The 24,387-nt window shown below is 41.7% G+C and overlaps 1 protein-coding gene across 1 annotated transcript in view; it reads right to left on the bottom strand.

Moving 5' to 3' along the window:
* The window catches only part of sema5a (sema domain, seven thrombospondin repeats (type 1 and type 1-like), transmembrane domain (TM) and short cytoplasmic domain, (semaphorin) 5A), a 535,180-nt gene that overhangs the window by 59,242 nt on the left and 451,551 nt on the right, over positions 1-24,387 (bottom strand). The window contains exon 18 of the mRNA XM_060899996.1: positions 11,933-12,142. Within this exon, the coding sequence (XP_060755979.1) occupies positions 11,933-12,142 (210 nt within the window). The remainder of the gene's footprint in view (positions 1-11,932; positions 12,143-24,387) is intronic.

Raw genomic sequence — 24,387 nt, 5'->3', positions numbered from 1 at the left:
CACTTTTATTTACCACCATAAGTTGTAAAATGAATAGAAAATATCGTCAAGACATTTTTCTGGCCATTTTGAGCATTTAATCAACCCCACAAATGTGATGCTCCAGAAACTCAGGCCCTGTCCACATGGCAACGGATTCAGGTGAATCTGATAAAATTGTTTATCGTTTCGGCCTGGCGTCCACACGGCACCGGTGTTTTGGGTGCCCCAAAACGAAATCTTTTGAGAACGGGTTCCAGAGTGGAAAAATCTGGCAACGGCGCTGTTGCGAAGTTGTCTGGATGAGTAGAACGGATTTGTTTATGATGACGTCACAACCACATGACTGTCAGTGCTTCACGCCGGGTAGAAGTGTAACGAACTCGATGCGAGTTGTCAACAAATCCTATAACTTGGTTCATGAAACGCGCTTACAAAATATTTTCACTGTGAATATTTATTGTGTAATGGTGCAAAGTGAGAGAGTGAGAGAATAGCCCTTAGGGCAGAGTCTTTAGTCCAAACACTGTGGAAGCAGTACCAAACCGCGCACCGCCCGTGCGCTTTCCAAAAGCAAAAACAATCCAGCCAGCAAAAATAGGAAAAAAAAAAGGAGCGATCTCACCTCTTCAGATGTTGGTTTAAGTCTGACAATACATTCCTCAAAAAGGGTGTAGAAGAACAAAGTAATCCATCAACGTGTAGCATTCAATTTATTCCGGACCATTAAAGAATTCTGGAGGATATCAGAATGTTGGCGTACCGGCTTCCATCTACCCCCATTCATTCCTCTTTCCGCGTCTTTCGTTTTACGCTACTGATTAATAATCAAAACTTTGTGGCTGATGCTACAGAAGAAGGGGTTTATGCGCATGCGTCTACTTCTTCTATTGTTCTGGTGTCTCTGATGGGACCGTCTTACAGCGCACGTAGAGGTGTGGCATGTGTATTGCATCATTTTCAGCAAGCATTACGTTGCCATATGTACCTGATATTTTACTGATCCATTGCCCATGTGGACGCGATATTTAAAAAAAAAAATCTCGTTGCCGTTGTCGTGTGGATGTAGCCTCAATCTGCTCAAAGGAAGGTCAGTTTTATAGCTTCTCTAAAGAGCTAAACTGTTTTCAGCTGTGCTAACATGATTATACAAGGGTTTTCTAATCATCCATTAGCCTTCTGAGGCAATGAGCAAACACATTGTACCATTAGAACACTGGAATGACAATTGCTGGAAATGGGCCTCTGTACACCTATGTAGATATTGCACCAAAAACCAGACATTTAGTAGAATTTAGCTAGAATAGTCATTTACCACATTAGCAATGTATAGAGTGTATTTCTGATTAGTTTAAAGTGATCTTCATTGAAAAGAACAGTGCTTTTCTTTCAAAAATAAGGAAATTTCAAAGTGACCCCAAACTTCTGAACGGTAGTGTAGCTCAGGTATGTGGATCTCAGGCCAATGCAGCTACATGGTGCATCTAAGACACAAATGCACTTATTACTCAATTGAAGAACTAATGTGTGTCAGAACGCACATTAATACTCTGGTGTGGAGGGCGCGGTGAATCTTGGGAGGTGTAGTCCTGAGCGACCATGTTTGAAGGCTGCTCCGAACTCCGGTTTTCAGTGCTGTTACTGACAATGTGCTAATGAAAATCCACATCTATGTATTATGATTCATTTATAAATTTCAGTTTGACACCATTCAAACTGCATTACTTACATTTTAATAAGTGGCAATATTTACACATGTGCAGTCATGACCCTGACCAAGTACTCTCCTTACTACATTTGCTATGATACCGATTTTGATTATTTAACTGCAAATTAAGAGTTATTTCCCCCAATATTACACTAAAATTTACATGGAGTCCAGCCAGAGATGTTTAATTGTACAAACTTTCAAGCAGGAAATTGATGAATTGATGGAACAAAAAATCAGTAAACTCACTGTGTTATTTAGCAAAATTCTTATCTAAACTCCCATTATGTAAATGTTGATATGGTTACATCTCAGATGGCAACATCTTGCTCTGTTTAAATCTTGGTCATTCATTTTTATTTTTATTATTTTTTTTATTTAATTTCAGCAGTGTGATTCTGAAGGGGAAATTTGGACAAAAATCTTAATTATGCTAATTTCCATGGTATATTCCAACTTGTTGCACATTGTCTAAAGACTATAAGGGCACATGGTAGAGTGCATACCTTGGCCAAACCACATATTATCAACATCAAAATCAAATCACGTGAAGTTAGGATCATACTAAAGCTGTACACCAAAGTTCATTAAAAATTGTTCACTATTTTTTGAGTTACATTGGGAACAGACAAAAAAATCCTGGATCTGTATACATATCGGGATCCTGGATCTACAAATATATTCAGATTTGCATCAAAATCTAGTCACTTGTGGGGTGGCACAGTGGTGTAGTGGTTAGCACTGTCACCCACAGTGAGAAGGTTCTGGGTTCAAGTCCAGTGGCTGATGAGGGCCTTTCTGTGTGGAGTTTGCATGTTCTCCCCGTGTCTCCATGGGTTTCCTCTGGGTGCTCTGGTTTCCCCCACAGCATGCAGGTTAGGCTGGCTTTAATTAAAGTCCTGACCTTAATCCAATCGAAATGCTGTGGAAGGACCTGAAGCGAGCAGTTCATTTGAGGAAACCCACCAACATCCCAGAGTTGAAGCTGTTCTGTATGGAGGAATGGGCTAAAATTCCTCCAAGCCGGTGTGCAGGACTGATCAACAGTTACCGGAAATGTTTAGTTGCAGTTATTGCTGCACAAGGGGGTCACACCAGATACTGAAAGCAAAGGTTCACATACTTTTGCCACTCAGATATGTAATATTGGTTCATTTTCCTCAATAAATAAATGACCAAGTATAATGTTTTTTGTCTCATTTGTTTAACTGGGTTCTCTTTATCTACTTTTAGGACTTGTGTGAAAATCTGATGATGTTTAGGTCATATTCATGCAGAAATATAGAAAATTCTAAAGGGTTCACAAACCTTCAAGCACCACTGTATACTCCTTTTTACCTCCACCAAGTTTGTTGGAGGAGGTTATGTTTTTACCTCTGTTTGTTTGTCTGTTCCCTATGTAACTGTTCCCTATGTAACTCAAAAAGTAGTGAATAGGTTTTGATGACCTTTTGGGAAAAGGTGGGCCATGGGCCAAGGAACAATCAAGGCCATGGATCCAGGATTTTTTGCTGTTCCCAATATAACTCAAAAAGTAGTGAACAGATTTGGATGAAATTTACATCCAGGTTTAGTATTATTCTAGGTTCAAGTAATTTGATTTTGATGTTGATAATATGTGGCTTGGTAGAGGTATACATTCTACCAAGTGCCCTTCTAGTTGTTCATTAATCTAAATGTTGTGAAAGTGCTATTTATTATGATAAACTTTATAGTGATGCTTGTGAGATGTGTTAAGTGTGATCTGAAGTGTTAACACAGTTATTTTGGGTATAAAATATTCTAGATTAACAGAAAAAAACCCTGGACAAAAACAGTATGACATGTGAGATGAGCTACTAAACTCAAAATAGATTTACTACATATTTAGTGTCTTATAATATCACGTCATACATATGTTATTTACCAGCTGGGAGGTCCGTATCATGAAATACCGTGACCGAGGTCTTGAAAGTACTGACCGAGGCCCTCTGGGCCGAGGTCAGTATTCAAGGCCGAGGTCACGGTATTTCACCATACGGACCAACCTTAAGCTGGTAAATAATATATTTATTTTATTCTTTACCAAATTCTAACAGAAAACAAGAGCGCCTGAAAGGGAAAACCGAGCCGAGGCGAGCCACCATTTTGAATCCTCATTCACGGCTGTCATGCAAATTGCTTCCTCCCCGGTATACAAGTGCACTTCCATGGCAGGAAAAAAAAACTACATTTTGCCACCTATGTAGTCCCCTATTTATACAAAATTGAGTCATTCAGGATTCAGCCATGTTTTTGCTAGGCATTAGCAACAGTTAGAGGTTTTTAGCTTTCTCCTGAAACGTTTTCTTTTATTTCTTCTTCCTCAGGGTAGTAAAACTCACTTTCACTGTGAAGACTGTCGTTATCACTATCCATGATGTAAAATTAATGCTATTCTCCTGAGAAATGCGAAAATAAATGTTGACAAAAATTGCTACTATGTTTGTTGTTGCTGTGAACGAGCAAGTCGCCAGAGGTCTGTATCCGGGGTCCGTAACCGGGGTCTGTATCGTAGGATATGGACCTGCTCGCCAGCCAATCAGAGCGCAGGATTTGATGGAAACAGGACCACGAAAAAAATAAATAACATTATTATACATGCAGAACATGTTTTCAATGGAATAAAAACATTCTATTCCCTTCTAGCAGGTTTCATTCATTTGGTCTGATAGCATGCAATACTGTTATCATATCTCTTATCCTATATTTATTACACCACTCTACCCAGTGGAGAATGAGCGTGCAATATTATGATATTGCACGTTGTCAAGACAACATGACATCACACATCAGAGTGCGAATATCCAATGAGCAACTTCTGCTGCACATGCGCAGAACCATTTCTTTGTTCGCAGGGAAACAGAAAGACGTGTTGAACACCCGCAAGGCTACCAAAACTTTATTAGAGATTTTTCACGCATATTTGCAAGAGAAAAACATACCAATGGACATCGAAATACTGGAAAAGAGACACGTCGGATATGTAAAACTTCTGCGCTAGCGAGCAACTATTACAATTTGTAAACAAACATGGCCACCAGGTTTGCTTTGTTGAATAGAGAAGATTTTCAGAGAATTTTGGCTTCCAGGTCACTCCACTGTATGTAGTTGCTGATGTTGATTTTAAAAGTAAGTAAGTAAATTACATAGGGAAATAAATACTTAAGTCTGAGTGAAAAATACTGTGGCGAGTGTGTGTGGAAGAAGAGTCTGGAGACAGAAATCTTAATCTCTTGGTTGTTAGCCTGTGCTACTTGCCCTCAATAGCATTAGCTTGACTGCTTTATTAGCATTCGTTAACACTACTGATGACCGCTACACTAGCTGGAAGGTTACTTCACTGCCGCACTGACAGCGGCAACTCATGGGTAAGCTAGCGTTGGCCTTTGAGAATGCTGATATAAAGGGAGTGTGAATGTATAATAATAATAATAATAATAATAATAATAATAATATTGGCTGGCTTTTTCGTGGTATAGCAGATGTATTCCATTCAGCTAGCATGATATTGAACTCGTCTTTGATTTGTTCAGTATCATGCTAGCTGAATAGAATACATCTGATAGACCATGAAAAAAGCCAGCCAATATTATTTAAATATACAGTGGGGCAAAAAAGTATTTAGTCAGCCACCAATTGTGCAAGTTCTCCCACTTAGAAAGATGAGAGAGGCCTGTAATTTTCATCATAGGTACACTTCAACTATGAGAGACAGAATGGGGGGAAAGAATCCAGGAAATCACATTGTAGGATTTTTAATGAATTAATTGGTAAATTCCTCGGTAAAATAAGTATTTGGTCACCTACAAACAAGCAAGATTTCTGGCCCTCACAGACCTGTAACTTCTTCTTTAAGAGGCTCCTCTGTCCTCCACTCGTTACCTGTATTAATGGCACCTGTTTGAACTCGTTATTAGTATAAAAGACACCTGTCCACAACCTCAAACAGTCACGCTCCAAACTCCACTATGGCCAAGACCAAAGAGCTGTCAAAGGACACCAGAAATAAAATTGTAGACCTGCACCAGGCTGGGAAGACTGAATCTGCAATAGGTAAGCAGCTTGGTGTGAAGAAATCAACCGTGGGAGCAATTATTAGAAAATGGAAGACATACAAGACCATTGATAATCTCCCTCGATCTGGGGCTCCACGCAAGATCTCACCCCGTGGGGTCAAAATGATCACAAGAACGGTGAGCAAAAATCCCAGAACCACACAGGGGGACCTAGTGAATGACCTGCAGACAGCTGGGACCAAAGTAACAAAGGCTACCATCAGTAACACACTACGCCGCCAGGGACTCAAATCCTGCAGTGCCAGACGTGTCCCCCTGCTTAAGCCAGTACATGTCCAGGCCCGTCTGAAGTTTGCTAGAGAGCATTTGGATGATCCAGAAGAGGATTAGGAGAATGCCATATGGTCAGATGAAACCAAAATAGAACTTTTTGGTAAAAACTCAACTTGTAGTGTTTGGAGGAGAAAGAATGCTGAGTTGCATCCAAAGAACACCATACCTACTGTGAAGCATGGGGGTGGAAACATCATGCTTTGGGGCTGTTTTTCTGCAAAGGGACCAGGACGACTGATCCATGTAAAGGAAAGAATGAATGGGGCCATGTATCGTGAGATTTTGAGTGAAAACCTCCTTCCATCAGCAAGGGCATTGAAGATGAAACGTGGCTGGGTCTTTCAGCATGACAATGATCCCAAACACACCGCCTGGGCAACGAAGGAACGGCTTTGTAAGAAGCATTTCAATGTCCTGAAGTGGCCTAGCCAGTCTCCAGATCTCAACCCCATAGAAAATCTTTGGAGGGAGTTGAAAGTCCGTGTTGCCCAGCGACAGCCCCAAAACATCACTGCTCTAGAGGAGATCCGCATGGAGGAATGGGCCAAAATACCAGCAACAGTGTGTGAAAACCTTGTGAAGACTTACAGAAAACGTTTGACCTCTGTCATTGCCAACAAAGTGTATATAACAAAGTATTGAGATGAACTTTTGTTATTGACCAAAAATTTATTTTCCACCATAATTTGCAAATAAATTCTTTAAAAATCAGACAATGTGATTTTCTGGATTTTTTTTTCTCATTCTGTCTCTCATAGTTGAAGTGTACCTATGATGAAAATTACAGGCCTCTCTCATCTTTTTAAGTGGGGGAACTTGCACAATTGGTGACTGACTAAATACTTTTTTGCCCCACTATATAACATAACTTGTGCTAGCTATGGATATTGATTAAAATATTGTGCTACTGGTTATATTGAATTTTAGTTAAAATAAATACAAATGCACTATACTGTACTGCTGTGTGCAGTTACATTTCTGTCAAACATCTTGCGAAAGCAAACAGCTATCTTGAATTCTAGTGGATTCATATAAGGCATAATCAGTGGCCTCATAATCACATAAGCACACACATTTGATAACAAAGGTCAAGAAATCCCTGGAATTTAACCCGTCTTGCAAAGAAACCTGTCACTTTTAAAACATATAAAGTGATTTGACAATTCAGGTTCTACCTTCTTGATCATGACACATACTCAAATGTAGCTACATATCAGAGGAGAATTGAATCCCTGTGTGTGAGTGCTTTACATACATAATCTGCTTCACACCAGCTCCAACAGCAAAAAACAATTTCACACTTTTACAGTTTCAGGTATGTAGGCAAATGTAGAGTTCTTGAATCTTTTCAGAGGGACTTAGAAGTGTTAGGGTGTTTTCACACATGGTCTGTTTTTGCGATCCAAGTCATTTCAGGTTGATGGCTCAGCATTTTTGTGTATATGTGAACACAACAAATGACTGACCTCTATAAAATGAGGCACATGAGGCACCTCTGAGGTGCTCAGAGTACAGTTTGATCATGGTTTATTTTGCGGTCCACTTGATTTGTGTCTTGTGAAAGCAAAATGGTCCCAGTCCATTTAACATTTTACTTTATAGCTAAAAAAGTTGAGTTTTCATAGACATATGTTAGTCGCTGCAGATTTCTGTCACTTAACAAATAAAAACCAAGTCAAAAATAGTCTAATGGCTGCCATGGGGTTAATTGTTGTGTGTGTCTGGATGTATTTTATTTAGGCTAAATCACATGAGAGCCAACACTAGGCATGTGTCATGAATCATGTTGATTTTCGTGTTTCTGCAACAACATTTCCACTCCTCGCTGCTTTTTTCTTTATCTGCCATTTCACTTCAACTATGTTTTTCCAAACTCATGTTATTTTTACTCCAAATCCAAAGAACAGTATAATATAAAGTACCTACTTTGAAACACATCCATAACTCAGTGTTACACAGATGGACGCAGGAGTTCTAAAGAAGTAGTGCTGTGAACAAGTGGTCTGAGAGCTCATCAACAGAAATACGTACAGACATAGAGTGCACTTATATTGTGGACACCAAAAGCACTTAGGCTTTTGAAGCTAGTTCCCTTTCAAGGCCACTTTTATAGGACTGAGGGTGGTTCATTTAAAAAAGAGATGTATGTGAAAAGACATTCAATCATGTGTGAAGTGCAGAATTTGACTGTCCATTTTCACACACAAATCCACCAACCGTTTTATTAGGAACACCTGTATACCTGCTCGTTCATTGTCTGGTCTTTTTCCAATCTTCAACCATCCAGTTTTGGTAAACCTGTGCCCACTGTAACCTCCTGCTCTTGCCTGACAGGAGTGGAACCCAATATAGTCTTCTGATGCACTCTAACTGCATCAAAGTTTACTGAGTTGCCATCCTGACAACTCAAACCAATTTGGATATTCTCGTCTGATTTTTCTGCATTATTTTGTGTAAAGACAAAGTGTGGGTTAGGGGTTAGGGCCAGCATATCTCCAGAGTCTGATCTGCCCCTACATGCCAGCCAGATCCCTACAGTCTGCTACTACTGGTTGCCTGGGCCCTCCTTCTTTCTGCTCCTGCCCAGCCCGCTCAAGACTGCCATCTGTCCTGGCTCCAAGTTGGTGGAATGACCTTCTCATTGAGGTCCCGTTGAACTGCCGACTCCCTGACCACCTTCAAGTGCAGACTGAAGACTCACCTCCTCTGACTGCACCTCTCCCCTGCTTCCCTGCCCACTGTGTATCAGTCTAGACCAACCCAGGCTGTGTACTGTCTAGCCTGGGGTCAGACCCGGCGGCAGAAGCGGTCTAGTAGCCGGGCATTGCACTGGCTGGGGTTGGGCACGCATCAGCGAACCCAATTTTACTAGGGGGGTCCGGGGGCATGCTCCCCCGGAAGAAATTTTTGAAAAAAAAAAACCACTCTAAAATGGTGTATTTTGAGCTCTTCAGACACCCTGTTCCGCTGCTATATATTGTCCGTCACTGAGCGCATTTGCAGGGAATATTCCGTTTCATACGGAATATTGGCAGTATTCCATTTGCGCACGAGTCATGTTGTAAACTCGTACTGAATACCCAACACTGAATGCGCAAACGGATGATTGTGATCAATGTTGACAGCAAATTAAGATTGATATTTACAATTAAGAGTGCGCAACAGAAGATTACATCACACTCATCCTCCCTGCACAAAGCCTAACTGCAGTAACTGAATCCCTTCTAAGTGAAACCATGCGCATTAAAAGTTTTATGTCTCAAATCTAGTTTTGTGAAGCATGACAACATTAATCTTTAATACAGATGTGTTTTGTAGGTTAACTGAAACGTCAAAACCAGTTTCTTACCTCCAGTGCTTAGTTTGCAAATCAAACGCCAAGTGCATGACAGCGCAGGGCTGACGAGATGGGCGCAGGCCAAAACGTTAAGAAAACAGTGTGTCATGTATACATATTTTAAATTAAGGACTTTTTCTTTAATATTATGCCCTTTTTTAAAAAAAAAAGCGTTTAATTGTAGTAGCCTGCGATTTATTTATTTATTTTAAATATTGTGTAAAGCTGTTGGCCCTAGCCTATGACAGGGCGGGCGGGCCCACACTAGGGCGGGCCCACGTGACTAAATGGGTGGGCCCGGCCCCCAAAGGCCCGCCCATCGCGCCGGGCCCGCCTGGGGTTGACCATTGGAGTTTTACTTTTCTTCATTTAGTTGTACTTTGTCAGTTCATTTGTACGGTTAGTTTGTTTCCTTGGTTGTTTGTTGAGTATTGGTACTTCAACAGAATATTACACAAAGTATTATTCTGTCACTTGTTGAGTTGGCACGAGAACTTTCTTGTCTTGAAGTTCAGCACTTTGTGTACCTAACTTTTGCACTTGTTGTACATCGCTTTGGATAAAAGCGTCTGCTAAATGCCTGTAATGTGTGCGATTCCAGCAGGTCAACAATTTCTGAAACATTCAAACCAGCCCAACAGTCACCAACAACCATACCATGGTCAGAGTCACTGAAATCACCGCTCCCACCCCATTATGGTGTTTGATGTGAATAATAATGGAAGCTCTTGTCCTATATCAGCATAATTTTATGCACTGCACTGCCTCACAAGATTGGCTGTTAGGATATTTGCATGAATGATCTGGTCTACAAATGTTCCTAATAAAGTGGCTACTGAGTATAGTTTTAAACTTTTAAAATGACCAATACTCAGCTTTCCTAAAGTGGAGCTGTAAGATAACTAAGATTAATTTTACATAAAAGTATGTATATATATATATATATATATATATATATATATATATATATATATATATATATATATATATATATTCAAAATTTGGTCTTTTTTATTGACACACAAATGCAGAAGACATATTGCTCAACTAGACCTAACGTTAACTCCATTTATTACACGCTCAGAAAATAAAGTACATTATCATATGACCCATACGGACCCGCCCGCACGCTCTTAATAAAACCACTGGGAAAAGTCACGTGATTGGGCAGATACAGATTTTTGAATCCGGTCCGGAAAAAGCCACATACGGCCCTGGACCCATTTCCTGTTTCGCTTCCGCCATTTTCATTTTGCTTTGAATCGTTATTTTGAAAAATAAGTGACACAACTGAGCACAGAGAAAGTGAATTATTATTATTATTATTATTATTATTATTTTAACAATTTTATTAATTTTTTTTCTTCAAAAATACAATCAATAGCTCCACCAGTCAAGGCTTCTGTGGCATTTGGTTTGTTGCCAGTTTTCCTGAGGTCTCTCTGCTTGAACTTCAGGCCTTCCCTGGATTTTTTTAAAAGTCTTCATCTTTCAGGATGTTTATCTTACTGTTCTTGTTGTCAAGGTAGCACTGAATACATCACGAAAAGGAAGACAAAGTGTCAGGTTCATAGTCTAAATTTCTTTTTTTCTTAGCTTGTATATAGAAACTACATAGCAAGCTGTCTAGCTCCTTAGAGGGGATGACTTATGTCTCTTTCCTCTTTAACTTCAGCAAGAAATCTTTTGAAAACATTCATGGCCTACTTAGTTTTTTTAATGGCGTTTTCTTGTTGTTGTCCTTGTATAAACAAGTGAATTTCTTCGCTTGAAAGTATCTCTTTTTCATTTTCTTCGCCAATTTCAAGCTTGTTCAATTAGGTCTATGTCTGATAAATCATCTGGATAATAAAATTCACCTTCACTGTGCTCAATGGACTCGTTTTTCGCACATCGTTGTTCATTGTTTTCCACTGTGTATGTTAGTTCAAAAAGGTCATATGACAAAATGCTTATTGACTGAGTGGGAGGGCCAGACGGGAAAATATTTGGCTCTTGGTTATTTGTACGTACCTTGCTGCACTCCGTCCATACGACATGACCTCGAGCCAAATATTTTCCCGTCTGGCCCTCCCACTCAGTCAATAAGTACATATTATTGTACCTTTAGGGGTACAACAGCTTGTCACTGGAGCAGTATCCACTAAGGTACTTATTAGTACCCTTTAGATATTGCTTGGTAACACATATGTACCTTTTTGTCACTTAAAAGGTACACAAACTCACCGTAAGCACCAATGTGCCCTAGGGGGTACATTAGACTGTACCTTGGGGGACAGAAATGGGCTCCTACTGTACCCCTATTTCTGACAGTGTACATTGTTATAAAGCATCATTTAAAGGCTAGTTACAGGACTTACTCTGACTAGCTGCATTTGTCTAGGAATGTATTATTAATGCTTATTCAAGAGATATACAATGCTGACACATTGCATAAATCATTGCTGATGCATGTGTGCCCTTACAAAGGTTGCTTACACAAACATTTTAACACACAATAAAACAAAGTATTAAAAAAGTGAGTGAACAGGTTGTTACCTGGGCATGGTGTAGTGTTACACTCCTGGTATTCCTGCGCAGGCCCTGAACATGTCGTCCCTCCATATTTTGGTTTAGGGTTTGTGCAGGTTCGCTTGCGGCTGCGCACTCCAGAGCTGCAGTCACGGCTGCATTGAGTCCATGAGCTCCAGACCGACCAGCCTCCGTTCACTGTGAGCCCAGAGATACGGCCTGAGCGCAGCACGTCTCCTGACACACACAGACGCACACACACAGAGATTAAGAAAGTTAATGTCTCTGCTGAACTGAGAATGTGAAGACTCAGACTTCAGTGCCAATTCACATAATATACGAATTGATGCCTTGTCATAAATATCACACTTTGAGATTGAGCTGAGATGAGTAGCAGGAAAATATACAAGATAAAAGCAGCAGACTCTTAAATGCAGTGAGGGTAATTAAAGAGATCTCAGCAACAAGTCTGGATAAAATGCAACTTTTTTATTTCTTTGTTGGGTGCTTTTAAACAAAGTAAGGGGTGGACAAATTATACACTCATTACCACCCCACCCCCCCCAGCCCTGTGATGACCTGGCGACTTGTCCAGGGTGTACCCCACCTCTCGCCCATAGTCAGCTGGGAGAGGCTCCAGCTTGCCTGCGATCCTGTAGAACAGGATAAACGGCTACAGATAATGGATGGATGGATACCCCCCCACTACTTCCCCACACCATATAAACCTCCCTGTCACACTCCTAATCCATGTAATATATTTAGTCAACTGATCACATGGATTGTGAACCTTGTGGCTGACTGGAGTCTTTCTGTGTTTAGTTTGCATGTTCTCCTTGTGCCTGTGTGGGTTTCCTCTGGGTACTCCGGTTTCCTCCTATAGTCCAAAAATGTGTGGATTAGGTCAACTGTCTAAATTGCCCATAAGTGTGAATGTGAGTGTGAATGGTTGTTTGTTTTTATGTGTTAGCCCTGGGGTAGTTGGGCAACTTGCCCAGGGTGTACTCTGCCTCTCACCTGAAGTCACCTGGGAGTGGCTCCAGCTTCCCCCACAACCCTGATGGATAAATGGTATACTAGTACATCTCAAAATATTGGAATATCATGGAAAAGTGTTTTTCCCCATAATTAATTTCAAAAAGGTAAACGTTCATATATTCTATATTCATTACATGTAAAGTGAACCATTTCAAGCTTTGTTTGTTTTAATTTTGATGAGTATGGCTAATAGCTCATGAAAATCAGAAATCCAGTATCTCAAAATATCAGAATATTTCATTTCGACTTTGAGTAAAACAGTATTAATACTGTGTATCTCTCGGTCTAGTTCAGTACATGCAACCACAATCATGGGGAAGACTGCTGACTTTGACAGTTGTCCAGAAGATGATCATCGACACCCTCCACAAGGAGGGTAAGCCGCAGAAGGTCATTCAGTGCGTTTACATGCACATAGAGAAAATCGAATTTCTGCCGTAGCTCGACTGAAATCGAAGTTCTAAATGCCATGGATACACCTTAGCTCGGCTGAAATCGAAACGAACTGGATTTCTCGTAATCGAGCTACACGACCTAGATTATGCGATTGTAGCCGAGCTACTTAGTGCATGTAACCCTATCGAACTACGTAGTCGAGCTACTTACTTCCCTTCCGGGAGTGACGAGACCACAAGCGGGAAACACAACAGCCTTGGTCGGCATGACAACAGTAGTAGTAGCGAGCAGCAGAAGAGGTCAGGAGGAACAAGGAGAAAAAAAACAAAAACAATTGAACTTTTTGTGTGTTTATTAAGACATAAGTTAAATTGTAAGCAAAACACGGACATTAAAACAATATACAATTGTGCAAAATAAGTTGTCTTACAAAACAGTGGTCTGCGCAGGACAGTTTGTAGCCAACAGGTAGCAATGACATGTGGTGTGAATGTAAAGTGGAAATCACTCCTCTTCTTCATGACGACAACCGGAAGTGTACCAACACGATGGGGCGTGTAGCGCCACCCGTGGCTCGGGTGCACAATGTACCTCACACAATAGCTCGATTTCCTTGTGTGCATGTAGGATTGGATTTCTCTGGCACCCCTGCTGGGACCCTTATCTCGATTACCGACAGTAGCTTGATTTGGATGTGCATGTAAATGCACTGACTATTGAAAAGGGTGGCTGGAAAAGGTGCACAAGCAACAGGGATGACTGCAGTCTTGAGAGGATTGTCAAGAAAAGTTGATTCAAGACCATAGGAGAGCTTCACAAGGAGTGGACTGAGGCTGGTGTCAGTGCTTCAAGTGCCACCATGCACAGACGTCTTCAGGAAAGGGGCTACAACTGTTGCATTCCTTATATCAAGCCACTCCAGAACCAGAGACAATATCAGAAGTGTCTTATCTGGGCTAAGGAGAGAAATAACTGGACTGTTGCTCAGTGGTCCAAAGTCCTCTTTTCAGATGAAAGTAAATTTTACATTTCATTTGAAAATCAAGGTCCTAGAGTCAGGAGGAAGAGTGGAGAGGCACAGAATCCAAGGTGTTTGAAGTCCAGTGTGAAGTTTCTGCAGTCTGTGATGAGTTGGGATGTCATGTCATCCTGCTGGTGTTGGTCCACTGTGTTTTATTAAGTCTACTGAGCAACAGTCCAGTGGTGGGTTTCCCAAAAGCCTCTTAATGCTAAGAGCATCTTAACTAGAAGAGTGTTCATTGTGCTACTCACTCGACCATTTAACGATTATTTTTGTGCTACAATGCTGTTGGGAAACTTGGCACAGTTCTTTCTTTCCTTAGCCTAGGTAAGATGCTTCTGACGTTGTCTCTGGTTCAGGAGTGGCTTGATATTCGGAATGCAACAGTTATAGCTCCTTTCCTGAAGTAATCTGTGCATGGTGGCTCTTGATGCACTGACACCAGCCTCAGTCCACTCCTTGTGAAGCTCTCCCAAGTTCTTGAATTGATTTTTCTTGACAATTCTCTCAAGGCTGTGGTCATCCCTGTTGCTTGTGCACCTTTTCCAGCCACCCTTTTCAGCAGTGACCTTCTGTGGCTTACCCTCCTTATGGAGGGTGTTGATGATCATCTTCTGGACAATGGCCAAATCAGCAGTCTTCCCCATGATTGTGGTTGTGTGTACTGAACTAGACCAAGAGATACACAGTATTTATACTGTTTTACTCAAACTCGAGATGAAATATGCTGATATGTTGAGATACTGGATTTCTGATTTTCATGAGCTATAAGCCATAATCATCAAAATTAAAACAAACAAAGCCTTGAAATGTCTGTGAATATTCTCAGTCATCCAGGTCATAGTAACTATGGGTGGTAAAAGAGAGCAACTGGACTTGCTTGAAGATTCTTGAAAACGTTTCACCTCTCATCCGAAAGGCTTCTTCAGTTCTGTCTGACTGGTAGGGAGTATCAGGTATTTATCCTCTCATGGATGAAAAGCTCATCTAAGGTGTCGTTGAGTCATCCTGTTGGTGTGGGTCACTGGGGGCTGAATGTGAATGGCCTCGAGAGTCGTTGGGGTGATCAATGGATTGCCTGTTAAGGTGATCAATGGAATGCTGATTCTCTCTGTCCTCCTGTGAGCCACTGAAAACAGCTGGGTTTTGGTGTGCATTCAGTTGTCTGGGAAGTGTGCCAAGGACTGCATTGTAGGTGGCTGATAAATTATGTCTTAGACCCCCACCTCTGTTCAGTGATGGCTGTTCCAGGTTGACAAAAATGGCTTCTTTAACTCCTCGCTCATACCAACGATCCTCTCTGGCTAAAATGCGTACGTTGGAATCCTGAAATGAGTGTCCTTTGTTGTTAAGATGAAGGTAGACAGCAGAGTCCTGGTCCGTTATGTTCCTTTTCCTGCTCTTGAAGAAAGACCAGTTGGGATACCCACAGTTCTGAAGTGCTTTCCTGATGTGATTCTGCTCCTTCTCTTTTCCCTCTACCGTTGTAGGGATGTTCTGAGCCCTGTGTTGCAAGGTCCTAATGACCCCCAATTTGTGTTCCAGTGGGTGGTGAGAATCGAAGAGTAGGTACTGGTCCGTGTGTGTGGGTTTCTGGTAGACCTCGATCTAAACACATCAATGCAGTGGATATCAACATCAATTTCACTCGGGAGGACGTAAGTGGGAATAATCTAGCCTTCTTGGATTGTGATGTACACATTAGACAAGACAGAAGCCTTAGCATCGAGGTCTACCGGAAACCCCCACACACGGACCAGTACCTACTCTTCGATTCTCACCACCCACTGGAACACAAATTGGGGGTCATTAGGACCTTGCAACACAGGGCTCAGAACATCCCTACAACGGTAGAGGGAAAAGAGAAGGAGCAGAATCACATCAGGAAAGCACTTCAGAACTGTGGGTATCCCAACTGGTCTTTCTTCAAGAGCAGGAAAAGGAACATAACGGACAAGGAGGATAACAGGAACAAACGCAAGAACATTGTCATTCCCTACATTTCTGGTCTATCTGAGAAACTCAGGAGGATCTTCTACAAACACAACATTCCGGTACGTTTCAGACCCAGTAACACCCTGAAGCAGAAATTGGTCCACCCTAAGGACAGAATACCCAGACACAAACAGGACAACGTGGTGTATGCAATTCAGTGCAGTGAGCAATGCACGGACTCGTATATTGGTGAAACCAAGCAACCGCTTCACAGGCGTATGGCTCAACACAGGAGAGCCAGTTCCTCAGGCCAGGACTCTGCTGTCTACCTTCATCTTAACAACAAAGGACACTCATTTCAGGATTCCAACGTACGCATTTTAGCCAGAGAGGATCGTTGGTATGAGCGAGGAGTTAAAGAAGCCATTTTTGTCAACCTGGAACGGCCATCACTGAACAGAGGTGGGGGTCTAAGACATAATTTATCAGCCACCTACAATGCAGTCCTTGGCACACTTCCCAGACAACTGAATGCACACCAAAACCCAGCTGTTTTCAGTGGCTCACAGGAGGACAGAGAGAATCAGCATTCCACTGATCACCTTAAGGCTCGGTCCCACTGGCTGATGGACACAAAACGTATGCAAAAAGGACACAGCGGACGAGCAAAATTTCGGGGGTGGCTCTATCCGTTTTCATCCGCTCCAGAAATGGACAAAAATGGCGAAAATTTGCGAAAACAGAACGGAAAAGAACGGACGTGGGTAGTATATAGCGGGGATGTTAAACGCATGTTCATAGGAAGCCTAGCGGATGAAAGCGGATGGAAGTGGATGACAGCTCCGAAGGGGTTACCGGTGATAACTGAGAAGCGGACGCATAGCAGAAAGAGCGGATGCATGGCGGATGAAGAGGATGCATCACGTACGCCTAACGGAAACAAAGGGGATGTTGCGCGGATGTATATCGGATGCAGACCGTTCACTGCGCATGCGGGGGGTATGAATTGCGTCTGCTCCGTGGATATAAAGGGATGCAGCACGCACGCCGTCAGCATAAAGCGGAAAGACGTGCTGGCGGCTACATCTCGTTTTTGAAGAAGGCTACATTGATACATCTCTACTACATCTTGTATCAACACCATGGCTGTTCGACTCGTACTGAGATCCAGATGATTTTCTCCCCCCTTTTATACAAAATATCGATTGTCCGCTAGGTGTCCTTCTACATACTCTAGACATACTCCAGACATCCTAAATATACGAGATACATGCCAGATATAAACGCTTTGTCCGTTTTGAATACTTTATATACGAGATGCATACGCTTACATCCTTTCTATTTCCGTGCTACTAACGATGAATAGACGTTTCATGTACCTTATCTTTCCTCCCTCTTTCCGTTTTCAGCTGCAGCGGATGTGAGTTGCGAGGATGCCCAGAGGATGCAGAGAGGATACAGCAGACGTTTAACGGATGATAACGGACATAGAACGTTTGTTGCTCGTATATGTCGCGGATTTACATCGTACACGGCGGAAAGTTCATCCGTTCTAAAAGTTTTGTGCAGCTCAAAACTTTTTGCGCGGATGAAATCACAGTGGACGGATGCTCGATGGATACAGCGTATGAAGCACGTATGCAATGAGTACACAACGGATGCATAGCGTTTTCCAACGGATGGCAAAGATTTTTTTACGTTTTACATCCTCTTTGCATCCGTAAGTGCAGTGGGACCGGGCCTTTAACGGGCAATCCATTGATCACCCCAATGACTCTCAAGGCCATTCACATTCAGCCCCCAGTGACCCACACCAACAGGATGACTCAACGACACCTTAGATGAGCTTTTCATCCATGAGAGGATAAATACCTGATACTCCCTACCAGTCAGACAGAACTGAAGAAGCCTTTCGGATGAGAGGTGAAACGTTTTCAAGAATCTTCAAGCAAGTCCAGTTGCTCTCTTTTACCACCCATAAAGCCTTGAAATAGTTCACTTTACATGTAATGCATATGGAATATATGAAAGTTTATCTTTTTGAATTAAATTACAAAAAAAAAGAACTTTTTTACTATATGCCAATATTTTGAGATGTGCTAGTAGATGATGGATGGATGGATGGATGGATGGATGGATGGAAGTCAGTAGGTGTCAAAAGAAGCTGAAATACACCACTGTAACTTGAAAATATGACAGTATTGTTAGGACTGGGACTGTTTTGGCCTCTAGAGGCCGCTGTTATTTCCATCTTGTCATGTTTGTTTTTGGCCTCTAGAGGCTGCCACTGTGTTTTTGTGTTTGTCTTCATTGCCTGTTTCCTGCCCCGCCCTGTTCCTTAATTAGTGTGTGTATAAATACCCCTCTGTTTGTTCCCTTGTCACGGAGTCTTTTTCCTATGCTATACTTGTTAGTGCTAGTTCCCTCTGGTCCATGGGCCTTGCCTGTGTCTTTGTGGTTTTTGTACTTTGCTTTCTTTTTGGACCTTTTTGAATTTTGTTTTTTACAATTTTTGAGATCTTCTGAGCGTTTGCATTTTTGCCTTTTCTTTTCTTATTTTTGGACTTTGTACTTTTGGATATTTTTTATTTTCCCTTTATCTTCTGAGCTCGGGCGGCACGGTGGTGTAGTGGTTAGCGCTGTCGCCTCACAGCAAGAAGGTCCTGGGTTCGAGCCCCGGGGCTGGCGAGGGCCTTTCTGTGCGGAGTTTGCATGTTCTCCCCGTGTCCGCGTGGGTTTCCTCCGGGTGCTCCGGTTTCCCCCACAGTCCAAAGACATGCAGGTTAGGTTAACTGGTGACTCTAAATTGACCGTAGGTGTGAGTGTGAATGGTTGTCTGTGTCTATGTGTCAGCCCTGTGATGACCTGGCGACTTGTCCAGGGTGTACCCCGCCTTTCGCCCGTAGTCAGCTGGGATAGGCTCCAGCTTGCCTGCGACCCTGTAGAAGGATAAAGCGGCTAGAGATAATGAGATGAGATCTTCTGAGCTTTTGGATTACTTTTGTTTTTTGCCGTGGATTGTATATTTTGTAAATAAACTTTTTGATACTTTTCTACTTCCGCCTCACGCCTCTGCACTTGAGTCATCCCCCTGGTGGCCTAGTGGGGGTTTGCTGGATTATCACACCAGTGAACCAGGTTCGAATCCCAGCAAAACCTTAACAAGTATTTTTGGGCAAACTCTGGCTTTAAAATGAAATATTCTCATAAAAATTTTTTAGTGTTCACTGCTTTATTTTATTCAGGCCACAGTTTGGTTGTGCTTCACTCTAGATTTTCAACACTTGACCTTTCATGAGGCCTGGCTAGGGATGAGAGGAATGTCAGTCCTGCTTTGCCTCTTTGCTCATTCTCATTATTTATAGAGCTCTCCATCAAACAGCACTGCCAATAGACTGTTTCATAACCTTTTCACACTTTACCTGCAGCTCAATGTTCTTGGTTTTAAACACAAAGCGCCAGTTGACTACTCAATAAACAGCCATACCCTTTCCTAGTACAAATCAATTGCAACTAAAAGGGAGTGTACACTTAGAAAACAGTGGCCTGAAGATGATGATGATGAGGACCATGAAGTGTGCTGTATTCAGACCTTTCTCCAAAGCTTCTGTGAACTGGAAAGCAATTGCTCAGGAGTGTCGATGCTGTGAAAATGCATGTCGGTGGTATGGTACAGTCATTATAGCAACACAAGGGTGTGCAAACGGTGAGAGGAAAGCAGGTTGTTTTTCTCAGTAAATTAAAGATATTGAGCTGAATAGGAAGTTGTAGTTCAAACTACTGAGTAAATTTGTAGAAAGCAAGTGAAGTGAGCTCAAGTCATTTTTATATATATTTTTCAGAACAGACAAAACACCGTTGGAAAGAAAACAGGAGTTGGCATTAAGAGTTTCATTCATTTACTCATTGCTTTATCTTGGTCAGGGTACAGTGGATATAAAAATTGTACACACCCTGTTAAAATATTTTTTTACATCAGAAAAACCTATGAGACCACGATAAATAATTTCAAAACTTTTCCCACCTTTAATGTGACCTATAACCTGTACAATTCAATTGAAAAACAAACAAATCTGTTCGGGGAAAAACATAAAAAAATAAAAATGTACAATAAGCTGGTTGCATAAGTGTGCACACCCTTAAACTAATACGTTGTTGAAGCACCTTTTGATTTAATTACAGCATTCAGTCTTTTTGGGTCGGAGTCTATCAGCCTGCCACATCTAGACTTGGCAATATTTGCCCACTCTTCCTTGCAAAAACGCTCCAAATCTGTCAGATTGTGAGGGCATCTCTTGTGCACAGCCCTCTTCAGGTCACCCTACAGATTTTCAAATGGATTTAGGTCTGGGCTCTGGTTGGGCCATTCCAAAACTTTTTTTGGGTCATTCATGCTGAAATATGAAATTCATCTTCATCTTTCTAGCAGACACCTGAAGGTTTGGGGCCAAACTTGACTGGTATTTAGAACTGTTCATAATTCCCTCCACCTTGACTAAAGCCCCTGTTCCAGCTGAAGAAAAACAACCCCAAGACATGATGCTGCCACCACCATGCTTCACCGTGAGTATGGTGTTGTTCTGGTGATGTGCAGTGTTGTTTTTGCACCAAACATACCTTTTGGAATTGTGGCCAAAAAGTTCAACCTTGCTTTTGGGAGAGTTGATGTATTTTTTTTTTTTTTTGCAAAATTTAGCTGGGCCTGGATGTTTTTCTTTGACCCTACTCCATAGTCCAGACATATGGAGAATGCGGGAGATTGTTGTCACATGTAGTACACAATCAGTACTTGCCAGAAATTCCTGCAGCTCCTTCAGTGTTGCTGTAGGCCTCTTGGCAGCCTCCCTGACCAGTTTTCATCTTGTCTTTTCATCAATTTTGGAGGGACATCCAGTTATCAGTAATGTCACTGCTGTCCCATATTTTCTCCACTTCTTGATGACTGTCTTCACTGTGCTCCATGGTATATCTAATGCCGTGGAATTTTTTTTGTACCCTTCTCCTGACTGATACCTTTCAACAATGAGATCCTTTTGATGCTTTGTAAGCTCTCTGCAAATGATGGCTTTTCATAGAGGATGCAACTGAGTAAATGTCTGAACTTTTTTGGGGGTTAATCGATTTTAATTGATGGTAGGTGTGTACCCAAAAAGACTGAATGCTGTAATTAAATCAAAAGGTGCTTCAACAAAGTACAACCCCGATTCCAAAAAAGTTGGGACAAAGTACAAATTGTAAATAAAAACGGAATGCAATGATGTGGAAGTTTCAAAATTCCATATTTTATTCAGAATAGAACATAGATGACATATCAAATGTTTAAACTGAGAAAATGCATCATTTAAAGAGAAAAATTAGGTGATTTTAAATTTCATGACAACAACACCTCTCAAAAAAGTTGGGACAAGGCCATGTTTACCACTGTGAGACATCCCCTTTTCTCTTTACAACAGTCTGTAAACGTCTGGGGACTGAGGAGACAAGTTGCTCAAGTTTAGGGATAGGAATGTTAACCCATTCTTGTCTAATGTAGGATTCTAGTTGCTCAACTGTCTTAGGTCTTTTTTGTCGTATCTTCCGTTTTATGATGCGCCAAATGTTTTCTATGGGTGAAAGATCTGGACTGCAGGCTGGCCAGTTCAGTACCCGGACCCTTCTTCTACGCAGCCATGATGCTGTAATTGATGCAGTATGTGGTTTGGCACTGTCATGTTGGAAAATGCAAGGTCTTCCCTGAAAGAGACGTCGTCTGGATGGGAGCATATGTTGCTCTAGAACCTGGATATACCTTTCAGCATTGATGGGGTCTTTCCAGATGTGTAAGCTGCCCATGCCACACGCACTAATGCAACCCCATACCATCAGAGATGCAGGCTTCTGAACTGAGCGCTGATAACAACTCGGGTCGTCCTTCTCCTCTTTAGTCCGAATGACACGGCGTCCCTGAATGCCATAAAGAACTTCAAATTTTGATTCGTCTGACCACAGAACAGTTTTCCACTTTGCCACAGTCCATTTTAAATGAGCGTTGGCCCAGAGAAGACGTCTGCGCTTCTGGATCATGTTTAGATACGGCTTCTTCTTTGAACTATAGAGTTTTAGCTGGCAACGGCGGATGGCACGGTGAATTGTGTTCACAGATAATGTTCTCTGGAAATATTCCTGAGCCCATTTTGTGATTTCCAATACAGAAGCATGCCTGTGTGTGATGCAGTACCGTCTAAGGGCCTGAAGATCACGGGCACCCAGTATGGTTTTCCGGCCTTGACCCTTACGCACAGAGATTCTTCCAGATTCTCTGAATCTTTTGATGATATTATGCACTGTAGATGATGATATGTTCAAACTCTTTGCAATTTTACACTGTTGAACTCCTTTCTGATATTGGTCCACTATTTGTCGGGGCAGAATTAGGGGGATTGGTGATCCTCTTCCCGTCTTTATTTCTGAGAGCCGCTGCCACTCCAAGATGCTCTTTTTATACCCAGTCATGTTAATGACCTATTGCCAATTGACCTAATGAGTTGCAATTTGGTCCTCCAGCTGTTCCTTTTTTGTACCTTTAACTTTTCCAGCCTCTTATTGTCCCTGTCCCAACTTTTTTGAGATGTGTTGCTGTCATGAAATTTCAAATGAGCCAATATTTGGCATGAAATTTCAAAATGTCTCACTTTCGACATTTGATATGTTGTCTATGTTCTATTGTGAATACAATATCAGTTTTTGAGATTTGTAAATTATTGCATTCCGTTTTTATTTACAATTTGAACTTTGTCCCAACTTTTTTGGAATCGGGGTTGTATTAGTTTAAGGGTGTGCACACTTATGCAACCAGTTTATTATACATTTTTTATTTTTTGTTTTCCCCCGGGCGGCACGGTGGTGTAGTGGTTAGCGCTGTCGCCTCACAGCAAGAAGGTCCTGGGTTGAAGCCCCGGGGCCAGCGAGGGCCTTTCTGTGTGGAGTTTGCATGTTCTCCCTGTGTCCGCGTGGGTTTCCTCCGGGTGCTCCGGTTTCCCCCACAGTCCAAAGACATGCAGGTTAGGTTAACTGGTGACTCTAAATTGACTGTAGGTGTGAATGTGAGTGTGAATGGTTGTCTGTGTCTATGTGTCAGCCCTGTGATGACCTGGTGACTTGTCCAGGGTGTACCCCGCCTTTCGCCCATAGTCAGCTGGGATAGGCTCCAGCTTGCCTGCGACCCTGTAGAAGGATAAAGCAGCTAGAGATAATGAGATGTTTTCCCCCCTAACAGATTTGTTTGTTTTTCAATTGAATTGTACAGGTTATAGGTCACATTAAAGGTGGGAAAAGTTTTGAAATTATTTATCGTGATCTCATTTTTTTTTACATCAGAAAAACCTATCATTTTAACAGGGTGTGTACATTTTTTATATCCACTGTATATGTTCATACTTGCCAACCCCCAGAGAATGAAAAGCGGTAGATCAGACTGCGCGATGCAGTCACAGCCTTCTGGGGGGTCCAGGGGCATGTTTCCCTGGAAAAGTTTAAAGAGTTTAGCACAATCGTGCATATAGTCAGCATTCCAGTTCATTCCACACAAAGGTGTTCAGTGGGGTTGAGGTCAGAGCTCTGTGCAGGCCACTCAAGTTCTTCCACTCCAGTCTTGGCAAATCATCTCTTTATAGACCTTGCTTTGTACACGGGGGCATTGTCCTGCTGGAACAGGTTCCAGTGAAGGGAAATCTTAATGTTACAACATATAAAACCATTCTAGATAATTGTGCGCATCCAGCTTTGTGACAACAGTTTGGTGAAGACCCACATATGGGTGGTATGGTCAGGTGTCCAAAAACTGTCCACAAACTTCCTTACTTAGTTTGACTGCAGTTACTGAATACTTTATATACCATAGTGATCCAACCAGATACAAGATCAAATCAGCAGCTTTTTAACAATTTTTAAAGCAAGAAAACTTGTACTCAATGTATTTTATAAGACAAATATCTACTCATCATTATATCATAAAATTATATCATCAAATCAGTTTTCCTTCACTGTTTCCATGAATTCATACTTATGTATTTTCTCCAGCATAAGTGTTTATTGAGGCGGCACGGTGGTGTAG

This window comes from Neoarius graeffei, chromosome 19 (assembly GCF_027579695.1).
Source record: "Neoarius graeffei isolate fNeoGra1 chromosome 19, fNeoGra1.pri, whole genome shotgun sequence".
Taxonomy (NCBI): Eukaryota; Metazoa; Chordata; class Actinopteri; order Siluriformes; family Ariidae; genus Neoarius; species Neoarius graeffei.
The sequence above is the reverse complement of the archived record's forward strand: the minus strand, read 5'-3'. Positions and strand labels throughout refer to the sequence as shown.